The sequence below is a fragment of the Penicillium oxalicum genome, chromosome II (genome assembly GCF_001723175.1).
Source record: "Penicillium oxalicum strain HP7-1 chromosome II, whole genome shotgun sequence".
NCBI lineage: Eukaryota > Fungi > Ascomycota > Eurotiomycetes > Eurotiales > Aspergillaceae > Penicillium > Penicillium oxalicum.
In genome coordinates, this window is record NC_064651.1 from 927,472 (window position 1) to 948,372 (window position 20,901).

Consider the following 20,901-nt stretch of genomic DNA (forward strand, 5'->3'; position numbering starts at 1 on the left):
CTCTCTCCCTCTTGGCTCTCTCTCTTTCTGTGGACTTTCATCCCCAGCACGCCCCAAGTGCTCATAGCCTAGTAGGGCTCTGTGCCTTGAGGATCCACTGATCCACCGGTACGTAACCCTTTTGTGTGCTTCTTCTCCCCCCAGAACAGCACACGAGGAGTCCGATCCTCCTTTCTGCCCCGCGCCGGGTCCCTCGCTCCTAGTTCAATCTAATCAGGAGGTCTCCAGTCTTTTTCTTTTAGATTGTGTCAAGCACTTCGAGAGGGGGGAAACACTTTCATTCTCCAACCGTCCTCTCACCTCTCTCTCACTCTCTCTCGTGCTTGATCAATCCCCGCTCCTTTTCGTTTACGGCTTGTTGGGTGTCGCCAATTGAGTTTGGCGTTTGTGCGTCTGCTCTGATTGAGCCTTTCACCATGAATCACGATATGAAAGATCAGGCTCTGGCGCTGAGCATCCATCGCAGCAGCAGTCGATTGGGGGAGCTACTCGTGGCCGATACGCTGGTCGCAGCCGGGTCGTCGGCGCTCATCACCCCGGCGGTGATGATCTTTGACAGGTGAGCGCAGCATCCACAACGCAGCCAGGAATCGATCGTGTTGCTCACCAGCACCGAGTAGACTCGTCGTCGAAAAGTCCTTTTACAACCAGCCCATGTTTCCCGCTTTTCGTCGACACTTGTGGTTCTCCATCACTCAGCCTACCACCTTTTTGACCTCACGACCCAGTCTGCTGGTCTGGTCCCTCTATACCGCCACTTTTGCCACAGCCAACATCTCCGAGACCTTGCTGAGCAAGGTCTATCCCAAGATCGATCATGCCATTGCGGGTATGACCACCTTTGCTGCCACCTTTGTGGTCAATTCGTCCGTCGGAATCTGGAAGGATGTCAAATTCGCCCAACTGTTTGGTCACAAAAACAACGCTCCTCCTTCTCCTCCCGCCACGACTTCTATGCCCCCATCTACTACATCTACATCTGCATCTGCATCCGTATCAGCATCAGCATCAGCCTCAGCCTCATCACCAGCATCAGCACCTGCATCTGCATCTCCCTCCGCCTCCAACTCATCCCCAAAATCCGATTCCTCAATTCCCAAAGCGGCCCGTTCCATCGGCCGCACACGCATCCCCCTCGCCACATACTCCGCTTTTCTCCTGCGAGACGGCCTCACTATCTTTGGCTCATTCAGTCTCCCCGCCATGCTCTCCAACACCATTCCCGACTCCATCGCCTCGCAGGAGTATCTCAAGATCCTGATTGCCCAGTTGGCCATTCCAGCCTCCATTCAATTGATCAGTACGCCCATTCATCTCTTTGGTTTGGATCTGTACAACCGACCCCAGGCAATGCCTACCAAAGAACGGGTCAGCCGCATCAGCCGTGACTGGATCGGGGCGTCCCTTCTGCGCATGTGTCGAATCATCCCCGCCTTTGGTATCGGGGGGTTCCTCAATACGGAGGGTCGCCTTTACTTGCATGATCAATTGGATGGAAAGCGGACATCGTGACAGTCACGAGATGAGATGTGCAAAAGCCAATTCTTGCAGTTATGTGGAGTTTGCTGTTTGCTTTCTTCTTGTTCCCTTTCTCCCCTACATCCTCCCGGTTCTTCTCTTTCTTTTTCTCGTGCTGGTCCATTCCTGCTGCATCCCCATGTATATACCTCCCTTTCTTTTCTTCTCCTCCCTTTTTTCCACATTTCCCGGCCAGTACATAGCCAGTCTTCCTCACGCTGAGATCATAGATCAATATACCCATTTCTTTTTTCATCGTCATCATGGCGCAGTTCACTCCCCACATTCTTATCCACAGTATCTATGAAATTTTCCCTCTTCTTTCTATCCTCGTGATTTTCTACTTTCTCAGCATTTCGTGTCGTATGCCCTGTCCCCTCCCGCCGTACGACACTCGTAATACGAGTCATCAAGGGTAGGGGTTTTTTTTCGCTGCATGGGGGATCGGATCGGATCCACTTGCCGACGTGTGCCCGGCCCGGAGCCCGCTTATAACCGGGGGAGAGGACCGGACCAGTTTGGCGGGCTTGCAGCAGTTCCCAAACCAAGGAGGGAACGCGTCGCGTGTGCATGCAAGGCTGAGAGTAGCATGCTGTCACTGCTATATTACTTCTTGTAGATTACATGGTAGATACGTAGTTTGGCGCTAGATGATCTGTATGATGGACTGGGTAGACTCCAGAGTGCGCGTGCCCGGCCGGCAACGCAGATCTGCCTGAAGCCGGTTGGCGTGGAATGGGTGCTCACGTGAGTTGACTCATACCCTGCAAGGATCTAACTACTGAGTACCGGCATACTACTAAATGTGCTAATTACAGTTGTAGTTTATACCGCTCATGCGGGGTAGAGTATATGTAGGGGAGAGCACTAATGAATTCCCAAGTACTATGTGCTGGACATGGACCTCGTCTAAAACAATTGTACCGATATTGACGCTGGCAATCCTCTACCTCTCTATCGTTTATTTCCTTCCTTTATACACGGCATTGGGCACCGAGCATACTCGTACTAAGTATGTAGCTTGTATATAATCCATGTACTCCGGACGGTGTGCAACCGCGGAGAAATAGAGACTAGATGTCGTTGGCTAGTGTATTTCGAATGGATAGTGGTTCAAATGATCAACACATGAGTCCTGTCACACTGCTCAATACCTAGGCTGCCCGACCTCTGCCCCAATACTGATGAGATGTGGGGTATAAAGGATTCCCAAAGGTAGCATAGCTAAGAGATACCTACCTACCTTGGGTGTGAGATCCCGGTATATTCCTCAAATCGAAGAAATTCGGTATTCTGGGCTTGAACTCGAACTTTCAACCCTGAGACATTTCCGATTTCGGACATGTATCGTTTGGCATTTTCATATGCTTGGAAGATTCAGGCTACATAGTATGTAATAAACCTGGGGCTAGTGATCATATTATAATGTACAAGGCCAGCTCAGTCTTAAACAGTTCAGCTTTTGGGGGGGCTGGACCTGTCAGGTAGGGTTTCACTTGGACTGGGTATTTGACTCGAAAGTAATCTTGATTTGACGGGGAGGGGGAGAAGCGGGACACGCCTTCACCTAAGAGACAAGTTGGATGTCTAGTTTACTTTAATGGATTGTCACAGCGTCTTTTTATTCATTTCATTACATGGATGATATCTATGGAAAAGACAGGATCTGCATCAAATCGGGGCCTCCCATATACGTGCTTCTATAGAGTATGTGCGTATTAACAGAGGTTGATAGCGAATCGAATACCAAGCTTTCCTTCTCGAGTTGACCCGAGAAATCCGGGTCAGTCAGGATATTTCATGCCCAGCATGGATACTTGCATACATAATCCCAGGCCGTATTTGGAAAGAACACCGAGGTTAACAAAAGATAGGTTGCTCCTGGAGAACCATCTTCATCCAGAGGATCCTGCCGCCAACAACTACGGTAGTGAGCTGATGAGTGACTGCTTAAGTGATACCACAGAGATGGGTGGAATTTGGCCGCCACCGACTAGTTATCTCGCTAGCTTAATACTAAATTTGTGAATGAATCTGTCGCGCGACAGGGATCTGCTTGATTTTATACTCCTGCTTCAGCGTACTAACTTGATTTAATCAAGACCCATCCCGCTACACGATTATCAAAATCATCCTTACCTCGGTACTAGAAGTGCATAGCCCACAGGTGCCTGTGTGACTGACTGTGCGACGTTTTTGGTTTGGTCGAGTACACAACTATACAAAACTTCATTTTCACGCTTGGGTTGGGAGGGGGGGGGGCTTGGTCCGTGGAAAATGAAAGTCATGTTCGGTGAGTCATCCCATCAGCAAGCCATAAAGTTAGTGCCGTGAATTAACCCGTATCTCCCCCTTCACAACAAGTTAAGCGGTCTTCCCTTATCATAAGCGCCACGGCTATTTCTCTCGCCCGGTAGAAATAAGGGCTTGGTGTTTTTTGTTTGACATGTGGGTGATTTGCGGGCTCGTATTTCATAAGCATTAAGCACGGGATGCAAGTCTTGGGCTAACTCGCGATTGAGTCATTGGTGGGGTCAGTGCTATTGCAAGAATTTAAGAAGTAGGTATTGAAGACCAAATGGATAGAACTGATGGCTGGGTACAAATATCTATAAATCCTCAAGGATATACTATTTTGCATGAATCCTCTTGAACGACATATCATCTCGCGCAAGTGGCAAGTTTGCTTTGTTGACAAGAAGACGCGCCAATTTGGTCAGATCACTTCAGTTCAGGTCGGGGTTCGACTGAGTAATCTCAACCTGAGCACGACTTCCAGTCCATACAGAGATACCTATTCGGTTCAATTATAGCGACCGAGGTTCACATCCAGGAGAGAATCACAAGAAACAACAGCAACTACCCAAGCATCAAACCAGTGACCAGATCAGAGACGCGCCATGGCTCTCCCTACAAGTCCCCGCCGCTGGCACAAATCACCTGGCTTTCTCATCTCCACGGACAAACTCCTCCTGTCACCATCTGCCATCAACGAGGCCTTTGATTCTGAGATTGTGTATTGGGCCAAGCCCGTGCCGGAAGCTGTGCTTCAGACGATGATTCAGAATAGTTTCTGTCTTGGTGTATACGAGATTGTGCCTGCTACAACTACTGCTACCACTACAAATGGCACCGGCACTGGTACTGATACTGGTATCTCACAAACAGACCCATCCACCACTGTATCCAACTGCAAGATCAATCCCAGGCAGACTCTGAAACAAATTGGCTTTGCCCGTCTGGTCGGCGACATGGTTACTTTTGCCTACGTGACTGATCTCTACGTGCTGTCCGAGTATCAAGGACAAGGACTGGGTGGATGGCTGATTGATTGTATTGGGGAGATGTTGGGGGAGATGCCCTATTTACGATGGGCGATGCTTCGCACGTCGATGGAACAGAGTCAACGGGCTTATGAGAAGAGGTTGGGGATGCAGGTATTGGTGTCGGGGGATATTGGGCAGGGACCGGTGATGATGGGAAAGAAAGGGGGATGTGGAGGGCCATGATTATTAAAAGAGAGAGAGAGAGAGAGAGAGAGATGCATGTCGATTGAATTACAAGTGTTTTTTTGTGTGACTGTGGTCAAGGGAAGATTTGGATGAGGATGGAAGAGGCAATTATGCAGGATGAGGGGAATCGAAAGGGGGGTATTGTATTTCTGAAAATGTATATTCGTGACAAACCCCACTCTATACGTACCTAGTCAGGTTTCGGGAGCAATAAAGATGTTCCTGGATCTAATTAGGTCTTGAGCAAGAGCGTGAACCCAGCGTCCGGGAGTAGGTGTCGAGCAAGACGAGCTGGGATAGTATTGGCTAGTAATCCTAATAGGCGAATGAGGTCAAGGATAAAAGCAAGCGGGGACAACCTTGGATGCCAAGGTTGATTGATTGAAGAAAGAATAACAGGTTGGAGATATTTCGGAAGGTAAATAAGTCTTAATGTCCTGGTAAGACTGCTTCTCAATTAAACAAGGAGGAACATCGAATATGAAGATTGACAATAAGAAAAGAGCATCTCTGGCTTGATTATCAGGAAGTTGAAGGGGACAGTCATCTTACGATAATATATCTTTTCTCGGGTTAAGACAGTAGGTCTACGTACCTTAGGTTGCTAGGTAGTGCAAGCTCCAACCGATCATTAAGACCGGATCCGGAATCTTTTCTGTAGAATGCCTTGCCGAATAAGTATGCCTCTCTGCACAATAGCATACAGGTATTTTCGCCAGGCAGGCTAAAAGCGAAGAGCCAAATCAGGTCCCCGCAAGCCTTTGTGAACTAACGCTTCATAGGTCTTTATCTCCTTTACAGAATCAACGAAGATGTATTCTGCGATCTAGATGATATCCCTTTTCTTGCGCTTGAAGTCGTACGCTAGCAAGGCTATTATAGGATAGAAATTGAGCCAATAAGCAGAAACAAGACCATTAAAAACTTCATTGCAGTTAGGTTTTGGAAACTCCATTTCCTAATATCGGCGTTTCCATTCCACGGTACTAAGGATAACGTCGTCGTAGGGTTTATAGCTACAAAATATAGAGTAGAGAAGTGTTCTCATTATTGAAGAGGGATAAGTGCTCAGGGCAACCTAAACTCACGAGGCAGGTCGCTGTCATGAGAGTATCAGACAAAAAATCTACAAGGGGCCTCGTTGGAAGGAGGAGCCAGCTCGGTTGTGGGGTCGGAATTCGCTACCTCCCTCACTAGACAGACGACAGAGAAAGGAGATGGATGAGGCGAAAGGGCAGTGTGCGAATGGCTGTCAAATTGGTGGAACGAGCTTGTTCCAAAATGAAGGTCCTAAGCTGAACGACCGAAAAAGGTATTGCTCTTAACTGAAGACGAAGGGTGTCGAAGAAGACATGAATTGCGACCCTTGCGTGACCGATGCTCGCTCTCCCTCTTTTTTATAACACCCTCTTCCATGTGCCATCCCCAATACTTGCAACCGAATCAGCAAGGTTAAATAGCTCCAAAACAGCTCTAAATCTAGCATTTCCATACTTCATGGCCTTCCGACAGTCTCACTATATCTTGCTGGACCTATGAGTCTCATTAGACTCAGTAGCTTTGCTGAGCCTAGCGTCCTGAAGTGCTACCGGTCTTTATCCCGTCATCACACTTATGCTGGGATTGTCGTTGATCCACTTCGTGAGCCAACCGAAAGATTCTTCCTTGCGAGAGACGGTCCAGACGACATCTATAAACAATCTTACGGAGATGCATTCCATTTTCTGATATCTACAGCCTCTAAAATTGATACGGTTTTGGATTAGTTATACGAATTCTACATGAATTTCTTTGAAGGCAGTCTCAAAGCAGTTGGCATTGTTGGAACAAACTTGCATGATTGGAATATGACTACTGTTAAATGCTCATCCTAGTCGATTTGTCTCCTAAACTCAGGTAATTAAATCACAATAGCTGATTGATAGTTAAAAGCCACCGCATCCAATACCATATCAAAGTCGATAAATTCTGGTTGTCGGCTTAGCTTAAGCCATGTAAATGTTGGAGAAAGGCCCCTAGGAAGAGAAGCGGGAGAGGGGTTGGCTTACCACCAACACTGAGCTTCTTGTCATTGTTGTAATCGAAGAATTGAAAAACCGCATCGATAGCTGAATCCGTGACTTTTTTGCCGGAGTCTTTGTATTCTTCATTTAAGGCATTTTTTACTTCAGCCTTATTCAAAAAACCTAAATTCGTTTTCATGAAGAATATTCAGTTAGATCTAAACACATTCAGAGTACCTTGTCTTGTTTTTCGCAGTTGACTAACCATTCTTATCCTTGTCCTATTGTTTATATAAGTGTTAGAATACCGAAATAATAGAAGAATATATGGAGACTTCGCTTACTGTTTGTTCGAAGATTGCAACGGTCTCTTGAATAAACTTTCGAGAGTAGTAAACATCCTGACCCGAATTTGCTGGTAGTACTTCAATTAAACAAGTTAGGAATCGATGGTAGTGGCCAGACGCACCTTAAGTATATCCTTGGGGACCTTTGCGGGAGCTGGTTTAGAATCAGGCATTTTGTATTTCAGAGGTGTTGTTCGAGAATTTGTAGACACCGAAGTATTTTGGATGAGAGAATGAATTGTGAGAGACGGATCATCCTTAGATACTTATGCCGGACTGCTAACGCTGTACTCAGAATCCCAGTCAAAATTTACTTCTACTTGCAATTATGGTCTAAAATAAAACATGCATATGAGATATCAGTATACTTTTAAGAAATAGCGGTCAGGGAAGCAGGAATCAGCGGCTAGGGAAGCTAAGGTATGAAACAGCATAGCCAGTAGGGATCAAGACCGTAAATATATATGATCTATCATGTATATATATGCCGAATAAGCATACTGGGGTTTCACAACATAAAAAGAAGTGGGTAACTCACAGAACTGACGAATTTCACCCAAGCATTGACCTATCTACTTTGGATGTTAAGGGTTTGTCTCAAGTTTTCCCTAAACTAGATGCAAAAATATCTTTTCCAGCCTGTACAGAGAGACAAATAATTAAAAAGCCCCCGTCAGACCTATTCTCGAAGTGCAGTGCACGAGGGTGATGAGTTAAGTGCATATAGGAATCACAGACCGTAATTCTGTAGATGAATCTTAGTTTATGTACTCGCAATTGTCTTTGATTCTGTCACCTGCGTGGTTTATGTCTTCGAATCCAATAAATAATGAGATAGTGCCATCAAGACCAGCTCAGTCACTTGGATGGGTGCTGTAGTGGAACATCTTGCAGAGATAGAAGACTTGTCGATCAGGTGCTGTAAGAAGATGTAGAATGCCACATCTCAATGAGTGGCAAGTGTGATTCTTGGAACATCAAAAGAAGTCATCTACACGTACATTCGCGATCTTTATGCAAAGTTGCTCCCCAATCAAAAAGGGAGATTGTCTTCAACAGGACAGGCTTGTGCAACGTGAGGGCAGGGTTATCCATGCAGTGTAACAGTTGATCAGCGATGGTAGCCACCGTTGATTGCTTCCTCTTTGCCGGGTCATCACCGTTGGCTAGCCGTCAAAAAACACTCCCCGGCTGGCCGAGTAGTTTCCGAAGATGGGAAGAGATCTCATCGCTTGAGGCTCAGTGAGAAGGCGGAAAACCACGCAGATGACCTTGCCAGATCGCGAGATCGACGAAGCAATTCTAATGGATTCGCTGTATCTTTACAGTACTATTACAATAAGTACCGGAACGTGGTGTAGCCATTACTACCAACATTCTGCGTCATATAGATCGAGCGGTAACCCCAACAGACAGACTAATTCTTGGCCTCCCATTTCCGGTCACTATTTAATATGTCCTGGCGTCCTTGGGGCTGGGGGCGGTCGCCATCGTTCCTGCTCGGGGTGTGAGATATCAATCAGAGTTTTCAACTATTATGCAAGTTGCTTTACGGTGTCGCACCGCATTCCTATCGGAATTCTACCGGCGGTGCAGTGCTAGGTAAGAGGTCGGAGGGCTGGCGAGGGGGGATATTGCCATGAGTGCCTCAGCCACGCTTCCGAGGATGGGTGGCTAGTGTCAGCGGGGCTAATGCCCATGTGGCTGCCGGAAGGCCTTAGGGCCATTTTGGCCCCTTGGAACAGTAGATGAGTGGAATGCTCGTGGATGACAGAGAGAAAGAGTTCAACATCAGTCCCTCACTGTTCATATGAAAAGAATCCTGACTGCAGGATGCCAGAATTGATTAGATCCAAGAAAGCGCATGAATCACGTGCACTCCTCGTCTCGGTCCGATCGGCGCCCCGAGTTCATGTGATGACAAAACGCGGGGCTTCGGTCCTTGGGCTGACTCATCTATTTCTGGATTCTGCACCGCCCGATTGAGTAGATCATCTCCACCGATCGCCGCTCCGAGATGAGAAAAGTGCTGTGGACGAGTGGAGAGATGCCCGAGTGAGGACAGCTGAGGGAGATGTACAGCGGCTGATGTTGGCAGTGGCTTGACTATTGCCCTCATCGGGGATAGTTTGCAGGTCTGCTTTCTTGACCTTCTGTAGAGGGTGATGATTCCATCATCTTCGTGCATAGATGACCGCCCGCAGTACTTGTATAAAAAAGCTCGCTCCCAGAGCAGTAGTTCTCTCCCCCGCATCTTATCGTATCTCGTCTATCTCATCTTCAACCTACTAGATCCCCGATTCATTTCAAGCAAGTACTCTCAATCTATTGATAATCTTGTCCAAGAAGCATTCTTTGCGTCGACTTGAACTCCCTTACATTCAAACATCCATGTCTACCACCAACAACCTCGCCTACACGGCCCCCGTCAACCCCTCCCACACCGACCCCCAAATCACCGCCTCTCAACTCTGGAACGGTCTCCTACTGAAATCTCGCTCCGCCCAGACCTTTGTCGGCGGCGCCATTCTCTCCACAACCGTGCTGGACGAATCTGTCAACGAAGAGGGAAACCTGGTCATCAATCGCGAGGTGGTCTTTCGTGCCTCGCCCGAGAAGCCCGTCGCCGAGAAAGTCACCGCCTACGAGCCGTGTCGGGTCGAGTTTGAACAGCCGAATGGCAGTCTGATCAGCAATGTGATCAGTGAAGGGGCGGAGGGGGAGCTCTATTTGACGTATGCGTTCAAGTGGATGCATCTGGACATGAGTGACCCGGAGGAGGTGAAGATGGCGCTGGAGAAGGAGAAGAAGATGGCCAGGGAGGCAGTGGAAGGCTCGTTGGTGGCGGTGCGCAAGTTGGTGGAGGAAGGGAAATTGTAAATGGAGTTGCGAATGGAATTGAAATGGGTTGATTCTTTTCCTTTCTTTTTTTGGTTCTCGGTTTTCTGTCTAGGTTGTTTGGCGGATTCGGTTTTAACAATCGTTGTGATAGTTTCATTGAGGGGATTTGAACGTGAATGGGAACTATAAAAAAGGGATTGTTTTGCGGCAGTTGAAAAAGGGTTGATTCGAAGCAATGGGGTTCATCTATACTATTCTTTCTACTTGGCAACGTATTTTTTGACAAAGTTATGAAATCAGAAAAAAAAACTATCCTTGAATGCTATATGGCCATACCTACTCCAGACAATCTTCCACGGCTAGCCACCGATACAAGATGAAATACTGTCGCCTTTTATTCCTCAGGAACAGCAATCATCCCCTCCGACACTCGCACCGCCGTCCCCGTCAATTCCACCTGCTGAATCACCTGTCCCTCCATCTTCACATTCACCCCAATATCACTTCGTCTCCCCATCTCCACCCCCTGCACAAAGTGATGCCGAATCTCCCGCTGTTCCGAGGACGATTCTCCCGTCAACGCCAGGTAAGCCGCCAATCCACTCGCCGCACTCCCCGTCGCCGGATCCTCAATCCCACTCAACATCATCCGAGTCCGAATCACCGTCTCTCCAGTCTTCTCATCCTGCACGCCCCGCACGTAAAAGTACACACAGATCATTCCGTTGTGCCATCCAGCATCTAGATATTGCTCCGTGGAGATCAAGTCCGCGCTCGTCGCACGGGTGACGGCCGCCAGCGCCTCCAGCGACGGCAACTCTACAAAGACCTGACTCATCCCATTGACGATCGAGAAGAGCGGGAAATCCTCCGTGGTTTGGCTCATGTACGGCTGCACGGTAGGATGGAGCGCCACTAACTCTGCTAGAGGGAACCGCTGCGAATGGATCCGGGTGTGATGTGCGATTTTGGCCGCGACGATGCCGCTGTGAGGGTCTTGGAGAGTGATGGGGATTTCGCCCGATTTGGTAATCAGGCTTGTGACTGGATGGTCGGGGGAGTCGGGGCTGTGGTGCAGGAACCAACTGGCAGCGCCGATGGTGGGGTGTCCTGCAAAGGGGATTTCACATTCGACTGTGAAGATGTCGATGGTGCGGTGGGAGGCAGTGGGCTGGGTGACGGGGTGGACGAAGATGGTCTCGGAGAGGTTGAACTCGATCGTGAGGAGATGTTTCTGGCGTTGGGTGAGGGCGTGTTGCGGGTCGGTGGGGAGGAAGACTACGGCCAGCGGATTGCCTTGGAAGGGTTTTGTCGTGAAGACATCGAGAGTGAGGAACTTGAGTTGGACCATGGTGGGTGAGAGAGTGGTGAAAGGTACACCAGACGAAATCAAAAGGAGCTTAGAGTGGACGGGGAACAAGGAGGATAAACAGTTTAGAGGTGGACGGTAAGTGATGCAGATGATCAGGTTGACTAGGAACCTTATTTATACTCTTCTGGATTCCGATGAGAGTCATGAGGGGAAAACACCTCACCTCCACTTTCAACGGTTCCAGTAACTTTAACTGACTAATTGAATAGATTGACTCATTCCACCCCCACGCCTGGAAGGGTGAAATGTCGATTGACTCAGTCCTGGAAAGGCCGGGAGACTCCATCTCCGGTAGTGGGGGTAAACTCTTGCGCAGCTTCGGCATGAGACGCAGTATCAGCAGTACAACCTCTGAAACCAGCAGTCCAGTTCATCGCATTTTGCATTGGAAACTGCATGGTGCACATTTACTCCTTCGACGCATACTGCCATTTTGATTGAGTCCCTGAGCCTCTGGTCCTTGCCATTCTTGGCGCTCTGAATCTTCACTGGTGACACTCGACGGTAACTTGGGTCAATTGCAATGCGACCACATCGTTCACCTCATCCCCTCGTCACTTTTTGTTATCTATGAACTACTCTCTCGGCAGATACATGAGAGGCGATATGCGATGCCCGATTATATAATCACCGAGACCGAGAACTAGCGTCTCTCCCCCAATGAGTATGATCAAGAGTGCGATTTGTCTCATATGCCAATTGTGGTATCCTTCTTGTCCAAAAATAACACTAGCCCCTGCGATGCGAAAAAGAACGCCGCGTGACCGAAGAAAAGAAAAAGAAAATCATTATACATGACTCGCGCTCCTCGCGCCTGCACCCCGTCATCAACTCCATCTAGTCGGAATCAGAATCAATCACGAATCCGCCCCGAGTGCGACGGTTGGACGGTGCCACGGGCGTGTCTTCATCATCACTGCCTGCATCAATCACCAAAGCCGCCGCTTTGGCCGCCCGATCTCGACTGAACACCAAATCATCGTCAAAGTTCATCTCGTCTTCGGCCGACGTGAGTGATGTGTCACGAGCAGGCAAGTCTTCAGGCGCAGAATCAGGAGACATCTCGTCTGGATCCGCCATGAGAATATCATCGTCCTCGTCACTGTCAGACAGCGATTTGCGACGTCGTTTGGGTTGCGTGGCTGTGCTGTCATTTTTGCGCTTGCGCGCACTGGGTTTCTTGGTATGACTCGCGCCGTTCTTCTCCGCATCTTTTTGCAGAGCATCCCCAAGCATCATGGCCTTCGTGACATTAATTGCTTGCTCTCTGCGTCGGTTCTCTTCCATACGGAAGAACTCTCGATCAGCTTCTTCATCGGTCTCATCGTCACTGGCGTGAATAAAGAGATCACTCTTGATCTTGTTTTGGCGCGCCAAGGCCGCTGCCAAACGAGCTTGACGACGCTCTTCCAAGAGAGCATCATCCAGGGGCTCGGCCTCCATTTCGTCGTCCTGATTCTTTCGAGACTTCTTTTTTCGCTTCTGCTTGAGTTCATCCAATGCATTGGACTTGGTTCGCAAGTTTGGTGGGAAAAGTGGCCCGTCAGGAACAACGTCCTCCCCCTCCGAGTCGTCTCCAAAGTTCACGTCCAGAGTACCCGGCGCGAGACTCGCGCGGGCACTACTAGTCTCTTTGCGACGAAGCAGCTGGCGAGGGTCCTCATCGCTACCCTCAAGCATGGGATTCAAGATGGCCTTGTTGATGGCAGAGATGCTCTCATGCAATTCGCCGCAGGTGATGTTTGCTGGAACGACCCATTGCGCGCCGCGCACATCTTCTTGGCCAAGCCGTTCAAAGCCAACAGACTCCATCAGGAGGCGCAACTTGGGATTGGAGAACATGGAATTCTCAATGAACTCGTCACCGGGTTTGACATCTGTACTTATATTAGCTTCTTTGACTTTTCCGTCTCGTCTCAAAATCAGTGATCGAGCCTAGATGTCAACGTACGAATCAGGGGATTGGGCGTGTCGACACTCGCGGGATCCTCCTCCCGGCGAACTTCTTCATTGGTTTCCCAGTCCTCGCGCTCCGAGGCAGCAGATTTCAAAACATCGACAAGCCACTTAACCAGATCTGCCTGACCATCCAGAACCAGTGCACCGGCGACAACACCCTGTTTGGCCTCTTTCGAGAGGGTCTCCTTGGAGATGAAATGAAGTTCAGCAGGAGGTCGCTTCGCAGTCGACATGCTCTGTCTCTCATGGCCGAATTCCAGATAGTATATGGTTGAGTTCATCTTGCTGAAAAGCAGTTCCGTAATCAAAGCCGGTCGCTGGTCGATTCGTTTTGTCAATCGACGCAGGATCTGCCGGACAAGTTCCTCCCATTCTTTGAAGATCTGCTTGCTGGAATCCATCGCTCCGGGGCCCTTGATCATTCGGTGAAATAAACTGATAATATCCAGGCGGAAAAGCAGGGTAGTCATCTCTTGTTTGAATGCGATACGGTAAAAGTATCGATGGGCGCGCTTCAGCTGTTCCGAATTCAATTCTCGATAAAAGGAGATGAACTCGACAAAGGTGTTCACGCAACTTTGATTGCAGAACTTGGCAGCAAATCGCTTGAAGTCAAAAGCGCGCTCCTTGCTCACCTGCGCCGAATCGATCAGATCTTCCTCGTCCTCAGAGTTGATTTCTTCGTCGTTTTCTGCCTCCCCGTCTCCTTCCTCGGGCCGTTCGGTTGCAGCATTTTCCGCCTTCTTGCGTTTCTTGGCTCGTCTCTTTGATCGGATTTGCAAGTCCACATTGGTTTTGGAATATCGCTCCAGCATGCGCAAAAAGACATGTGACAACTCTGTTGCCGCATCCAAGTAGCCGAATCCTTGGTCTTTGTATCCTCGCACGATGGAGAGTACCCGGTCATGGGTCGTCTCTTCGTAGAAAATGCGATTCTGAATATTGTCGGCAATTTCTTGGTCCTCTTCCAAGGGCGAGAAGGTCATCTCTTGCACGGTCAGGAGGATCTGTGTGAAGCATCGCATCTGAGCCGTGAGGTCATCCCATTCTTTATTGTCGAGACTGTTTTGCATGCTCCGGTTCAACGAAATAAAAGTCTCCTGATTCAGCACGCCAGCTACCAAACCAAAGCTGTCTGGCTCCACGTCTTTCGCAGATTTGCCGTCTCTCTCGCGTTGGACGACCTGTCGAGCTCGCCGAGCACGCTCCGCCTCAAGGAACCAGCCAACCGTATAGAAAAACTGCCGCGCGTTGATTGCAGTGACTCGCTCGGCTTCTCGTTCAATGGCTTTGCGAACGTGTGTAAAAAGAGGATTGAATCCAGAATCAAGGAATTCCTCAACAAATGTCCGCAGATTCTTCGTCGCCAGCAACGACAGGTAAACAGGAGTATTAAAGTCATTGTATTGCACGGAATCGTCCTTGTTGCGGCGCGTACGCGCCGGTCGTTTCCATTTCTTGCTCTCGTCCATCTTCTGAAGACTGGCCTGATCATTTCGCAGGATATTTTGACCGGAAACAGTGCTTACTTTGTGCTCGTCTCGCTTGACCCAAATCATGGTTCCGAATCTGCCATGCCGTGTAGGTGCGTTTCGGGCGTATTCTCGCTTGACTTGGTTCTCTTTTTTAAGTAACTGACTAAGCTCATCCGATCGCTTCGCTTTTCGTTCCTCGTCGTTGAGGAAGAGCTTGTCGACATTGACACCTTTGATGATGTGGAAAAGAATCTCCAGCAAAACCACATCTTGCTGATTAAAGTCGTCCGCAACATTCGAACACATAGTCAAAATCAGCGCAAATGCATCTTGATCCTGAAAGGCATTGATTGTCGCCGATCTTGAGGTCTCTTCTTCATCACCTTCCGCGGCTAGTCTCTCGTTGGTAGTGATGATGGCAATATTTCGTAGGAGATAGAGCATCAATTTCAGAATTCCTTCATCCCGGGACTCGCGCTCGGAGCGGGGAATGGCCATGCTCGGAAGGGCGACACGAATGACGGCACGAATAAGGTTGGAGCCTCCATATCGTAGAATGCCGCGCTTGTACTGGACTTGGGCCTGTTGAATGTACGGGGTGTGTCGGTGGTGATTCGCAGTCATCTGGCTGTGGTACTCGGCAGGCCAAGTCAATGGCACGAGCAACTCCACTACTTTGGTCAGAACGGGCATTGTGAAAGATTTCAGGGGTAAAGGCTATCACTTACAGCAAGCCAGTGCGACTCGGGTCAAATGTTTGCTGTTCTGCCCGTTGTTCCACCATATCGACAGAATGGGCAGAAGATCACCCATGACCAAGTTGGCTTCTCCAAGACATCGCACAACATCCATTCGATTATGTCGCTGATCATAGAGCCTTAACCATCTCCTGATATCACGAAGACACGAAAGCGCGTCGTCTCCCAGCATATAGCGATCTGCATCTTCGCCATTGAAACCTCCCAGCTACAAAAACGATCCCCCGCGGTCGCGTCAGTGTCTCGGTTCATCTGCGTTGTTCCTTGCAACAAAAAAGAATGGCTTAACGTACGGCAGTGACCAGGCTGTAAACGTGCATTCGCACGTCCGGGTCAATCACCTGGACATCCTGTCCGACCGAGCTCACCTCAAGCTCCATGGCGAGGTGGTCGATTCGTTGTATATGGAACTCACCAAAATGCACTGTAACTCAAACGGGATCACGCGTATCGGACGCGTCTGCCTCGGTGAATCGGAGAAACCCACACCGCCGCCCCAGCGACGGCTGCCGAAGATAGCCGATGACGTCGGACTAATTAGGCGGACGAGCCCCGACATGTGAAGATCTATGTCGACTTTCTCTTCTTTTCTCACCTGCAAGTAATCGTGATACCCCTCAATTGCAATCATGTTCGCATCTTCGCTTCGCTCGGTCGCTCGTCGTGGCCCTTTGAAGGCCCGCACCTTCAGCTCGACCGCTGCGACGAGCGCTGCCGAGGTTAAGTCGCTCGGCGTTATCGGTGCTGGTCAGATGGTTAGTTGTTTGTGTGGATAAACGTCCCTATTTTCATTGTTTCTTTGCTGAAGACGTCTCAGGGATTGGGAATTGCTCTCGTCGCCGCGCAAAAAGCCGGAGTCCCCGTGACTCTAGTCGATAATTCACAGGCGTCTTTGGACAAGGGCCTCAAGTTTGCCGGTAATTCATTCCTCTCGGGTGATGCGGTGCGCATACGGCGCAGCTTTTGCTTCGTGGTGCAGCCGGTTTACTCTTCGAGCCAGTTCAACTAAACCGTTGTTTTCCTTTGTCCAGACAAACTTCTCGAGAAAGATGTTGCCAAGCAGCGTCTGACCCGTGAGGCCGCTGATGCCGCTCGTGCTCTGCTTACTCCCACCGTGAAGATGGACGACCTTTCCTCGGTTGACTTTGTTATCGAGGCCGTTCCCGAAATTCCCGATCTCAAGCAGTCCATCTTCAAAGCCCTTGCGCAAATCGCGCCCAAGCACGCCATTCTGGCCACCAACACTTCATCTATCCCTATCACCAAAATCGCCGCCGCTACCACTTCAGACCCGACAGACTTGCAGGCCCCGTCCCGGGTGATCTCCACCCACTTTATGAACCCCGTACCCGTTCAGAAGGGTGTCGAGATCATTCGTGGCCTGCAGACATCGCAAGAAACCACCGACACTGCCATCGCTTTCGTCGAGCGCATGGGCAAGGTCGCTTCGGTCTCTGCTGATTCCCCGGGCTTCCTGGCCAACCGTATTCTCATGCCATATATCAACGAGGCTGTGATCTGTCTTGAGACCGGCATCGGTGGGCGTGAGGATATCGACAACATCATGAAGAATGGTACCAATGTCCCCATGGGTCCCTTGACCCTGGCAGACTTCATTGGGTTGGACACTTGTCTGGCTATCATGAATGTGCTCCACCAGGAGACTGGTGACAGCAAGTACAGACCCGCTGGACTCCTGCGTCGCATGGTCGATGCAGGTTGGATGGGCAAGAAGACCGGCAAGGGATTCTACACCTACTAAATATAAGATTTCTCAAGTATTTCCAGACACTTAATGGGCAAAATTCATTTCCACTCTTCATCCTCCTTGAAGAAGATACCTTACACATGTGACTTCATTCCAGCTTCCCTGTAGCTTGTCAACCTCATCGCATAATCTAAACATAGAAATTTCGACTGTTTATCTTCCGAATAATAGATCTTCCCCCCATCTCCCAGATCCTGTTCAATATGCTACCCACGGCACCCTGTAACCTATTCACGCCCCTCGGCGTATACACGCAGCGAGCTATCAACTTATCATCACCCATCGATCGCCTAACAATATCTCCCAGAAGCCCAAAAACGAAGACCAAGATAAATTCCAGACGTGTTGGCTTTTGACGCAGCGGCCGGACCCGATACGTACGTAGAACCCACGCGATGCCTTGTTGCTGAATCACTCACGACTAGAAATGTGTATGGATGTCTGGCTTACCAGAAGAAGTTAATCATCTTATTGACAGAACGACTTCGCATGCCTAGCTGGAGATGATACCATTTATGTTTGTAATAATGCTGCTAGTATATGGATGCATGAAAGATGGCCTCAACCCAGATAATCATACGAGTCTATCGCTGGACAACTCCATTCAACAGTTTTAGCTGGTGATACTGCTCTGACCGTCGACACATCTCATACGAAGAGATTCTGTCTCGTTTACGAGTACTCAAGAGTCCCAGGGCATGTGCCCTGGAAAGTAGTCTATATCAGTAATGCGGGTGGTGGAAACCACCTCATTTATTGGTCTATTCTTCAAATTCCCATAGTCAAGGCAGTATGTTTTAAGACCCAGGTGTACCTTTCGTGGCTATCATTTCAAAATTTGACTGCTCTTGACAAGAACTTCCATCGACTCCCGATAGCTAGTTGGGAGTAAACCGGCCTAGAAAGTTAATCTCGATCAGTTTTCTGCTGGCAGGATTCTTTGAAAAAAATTACCCATCGTCTTGCTGAACGTACCTCATTTTTCAACAGTTCTTTCACGAGCACAAATGCATTGTCACGATCCTTCATTACCTGGGTCTCATTGGGTGCATTGGATTCCGAGCCATCTGCGGAGGAGGAAGGGGTAGCATCCGCTTTCAAAGTTGATCTCAAAAGCGCCGCAACATCTTCATTATGCAAGCAATCAACCACTGCTCTACAGCCCGAGGAGTCATTGGCCATGAGCGCGAGCGCAAACCATCCTTCGCTTCGTACGACAGGCCATTGGGTCTGCGTAATCATGGCTCCGATCGGCCGCGCGACAACCTCATGTAAAGTGAACAGTCTCTCCTGCAGCAGCTTGGCATTTTGGTTGCCGTCTCGAGCCTTGGGAGAGATTGTACGACAGATAGAGGCGATCGTGCGCCCAATTTCCGTCTTGATCGGAGCCGAGTCTGTCTTCTCAAACAATGATAGAAGTAGGGAAAGATAAGTTCGTTTGCTTGCCGGAGAGTCCGGATCCTCCGAAAGAGGGGCCAGCAATCGAGCGATGTTGTCCATAGAGGAGATAGTCACTTGTCGTGCGATAGTAGCAGCGGAGAATTGGACTTGGGGAACTGAATCAAATGCCCACAGGCGAGACACAGCCGGAATAATCCCGGCCTCTGCCAAACTCACCCTGTTTTCACCAGCAATGGCGAGATTCTTGAGAAAACCCAGGGCTGCATGGAGAACTGCACCACGAGATCCGTTCCTGAGGACTGAGATCAACTCCTCGTGGATTTTCAAATCACGCACCATCACCTGACAGACTTCGTCTGATCTAGCGATGTTGCCCAGCATGACGCACGCGCAGATCTGGAGCTGTTCTTCGTCGGCAGCGATCCAGATTTTCAAGTTCTGCGCCATGCTTGAGCTGAGGGGATATTTCTCAGTAAACAATGGCGAGGCCGAGACTTCTGCGAGAGCCTGGTTGATCTTGAGTCGAACCTGAGCCATAGCTGAAACTTCTTCGGGAGAAGACTCGTCGACATCAATCGAAAAGGAGCGACGAAGGACACTCAGAACATCTTCAACGATGAAATTGGTGATGCACACTTCTTGGAATCGTTCATTAGCCAGGTAAGCGGAGAGGCTGTTTGTTAGCGCTGAGAAATGTTCAAATTCGGTTTCTTCCATTGCGAGTTGCGCAAGAAGCCAGATTGTCCCGTCCGGAGATTTTTCGATGCCTCGCGCTGTGTGAAAGTAAGCCTGACTGATGCCTTGAGTAGGCTAATTTGATTTTTGCTTCGCACCTTGCTCTGATGCCAATTCCACCAGGTCGAACGAGAAACTGAGAAGCGCACTGTTATCTCGCAGACCGCCATCTTTTAACAACTTCAAGATAATGTATGCCACTCGGTTTTCAGCAATCTGGACGTGTGCGGGTTCTACTCTGTTGTCAGATGATCACCATCACTTTCACGCAAATCAGATTCATTGAGGATTTCCATTACCAAAGTCCATGCAAATATTGTAGATCACAGGAATCGCAACGTGGACCAAATCAGGGTTGAGAAAATGCCTGATAATCGCCAGAGTGTAGGCTCCATCAACGACGATTTGTCGATTTTCATCTGTATTGGGAATCAGTCAATCCAGAACACAATAAAAAAATGTAAACGGCAATATTGACATACTCGTGTCTGCGCACGAATTGCCAACTAGACGTAAAGAATGCAGCAGCAGCTTGGCATCCAACTTCAGCGAGGAAGATACAACGTCCAAGAAGAACTTGAGGATGCCAGACTTCCCAATCGGTCCACGCCACGACACTGTACTCGCACAATCAGTGATATGTACTCTCGCAAAAGGATATAGTTCTTGATCGTATCAGCTCACCATCCCGACTTCCATTGGCCAAGACCTCGGCAGCTTGCGCAAGATATTCAGAGTTAGAAGCCCAAAGCTTGTGGAGAATTTGGAGCACACTTCGCAAAGACTCTGGATCTCTTTGACCCCGGCGTCCATCCGCGTCGGCTTTCTCCAGAGATGCATGGAGTTCTTTCAAGTCGAAGTTGTTTGCCACCTCGGGAGCAGCATCAGCCTTTTCAATGATTGAACGCAAAGCACGAAACATCTTCTCTTGATCTTGCAGACCGAGCTCTTCAGTTCCTCGATCGGAGATGGATGAGGGAGACTCGGGTAATGCAGACAGCACTTCCAACACAGTCGGCAAATCAACACTAGGTGTTCCGACAGAGGGTTGACCAACAGATTCTGGTCCAGCACCGGAATCTGGTCTTATTTCATTTTGAGACTCCATCTTGCGTGCCTGCGCACCCTTGAGCCGCAGGATGTCAACTGATGCCTCCTGTCCTCTAGCGCAATCAGGAGTGGAGAGGCTCCTTTCCTATCTGGGTTTATACA

General features: G+C 49.1%; 8 protein-coding genes across 8 annotated transcripts; 4 read left to right on the plus strand and 4 right to left on the minus strand.

Moving 5' to 3' along the window:
• Positions 1-416: 416 nt before the first annotated feature.
• POX_b02215 (uncharacterized protein) lies at positions 417-1,512 on the plus strand (the record flags this gene model as incomplete). The annotated part of the gene is made up of 2 exons (XM_050111129.1): positions 417-559; positions 621-1,512. The coding sequence occupies 2 exons, from the start codon at positions 417-419 to the stop codon at positions 1,510-1,512; spliced, it is 1,035 nt and encodes a 344-aa protein (XP_049971475.1).
• A 2,906-nt stretch (positions 1,513-4,418) lies between these two features.
• Positions 4,419-5,027, plus strand: POX_b02216 (uncharacterized protein; the record flags this gene model as incomplete). The annotated part of the gene is made up of 1 exon (XM_050111130.1): positions 4,419-5,027. One exon carries the CDS (start codon positions 4,419-4,421, stop codon positions 5,025-5,027), a length of 609 nt encoding a protein of 202 aa, XP_049971476.1.
• Positions 5,028-6,930: 1,903 nt separating this feature from the next.
• On the minus strand, positions 6,931-7,553 carry POX_b02217 (uncharacterized protein; the record flags this gene model as incomplete). The annotated part of the gene is made up of 3 exons (XM_050111131.1): positions 6,931-6,998; positions 7,079-7,202; positions 7,503-7,553. The coding sequence occupies 3 exons, from the start codon at positions 7,551-7,553 to the stop codon at positions 6,931-6,933; spliced, it is 243 nt and encodes an 80-aa protein (XP_049971477.1).
• A 2,218-nt stretch (positions 7,554-9,771) lies between these two features.
• On the plus strand, positions 9,772-10,260 carry POX_b02218 (uncharacterized protein; the record flags this gene model as incomplete). The annotated part of the gene is made up of 1 exon (XM_050111132.1): positions 9,772-10,260. The coding sequence occupies one exon, from the start codon at positions 9,772-9,774 to the stop codon at positions 10,258-10,260; it is 489 nt and encodes a 162-aa protein (XP_049971478.1).
• Positions 10,261-10,615: 355 nt separating this feature from the next.
• Positions 10,616-11,572, minus strand: POX_b02219 (uncharacterized protein; the record flags this gene model as incomplete). Its single annotated transcript, XM_050111133.1, has 1 exon — positions 10,616-11,572. The coding sequence occupies one exon, from the start codon at positions 11,570-11,572 to the stop codon at positions 10,616-10,618; it is 957 nt and encodes a 318-aa protein (XP_049971479.1).
• Positions 11,573-12,430: 858 nt separating this feature from the next.
• POX_b02220 (Topoisomerase 1-associated factor 1) lies at positions 12,431-16,165 on the minus strand (the record flags this gene model as incomplete). The annotated part of the gene is made up of 4 exons (XM_050111134.1): positions 12,431-13,470; positions 13,545-15,698; positions 15,756-15,993; positions 16,079-16,165. The coding sequence occupies 4 exons, from the start codon at positions 16,163-16,165 to the stop codon at positions 12,431-12,433; spliced, it is 3,519 nt and encodes a 1,172-aa protein (XP_049971480.1).
• A 249-nt stretch (positions 16,166-16,414) lies between these two features.
• Positions 16,415-17,547, plus strand: POX_b02221 (putative 3-hydroxybutyryl-CoA dehydrogenase; the record flags this gene model as incomplete). Its single annotated transcript, XM_050111135.1, has 3 exons — positions 16,415-16,540; positions 16,603-16,702; positions 16,817-17,547. 3 exons carry the CDS (start codon positions 16,415-16,417, stop codon positions 17,545-17,547), a joined length of 957 nt encoding a protein of 318 aa, XP_049971481.1.
• An 832-nt stretch (positions 17,548-18,379) lies between these two features.
• POX_b02222 (uncharacterized protein) lies at positions 18,380-20,797 on the minus strand (the record flags this gene model as incomplete). Its single annotated transcript, XM_050111136.1, has 6 exons — positions 18,380-18,451; positions 18,529-19,727; positions 19,788-19,922; positions 19,989-20,108; positions 20,172-20,306; positions 20,374-20,797. The coding sequence occupies 6 exons, from the start codon at positions 20,795-20,797 to the stop codon at positions 18,380-18,382; spliced, it is 2,085 nt and encodes a 694-aa protein (XP_049971482.1).
• Positions 20,798-20,901: the final 104 nt, after the last annotated feature.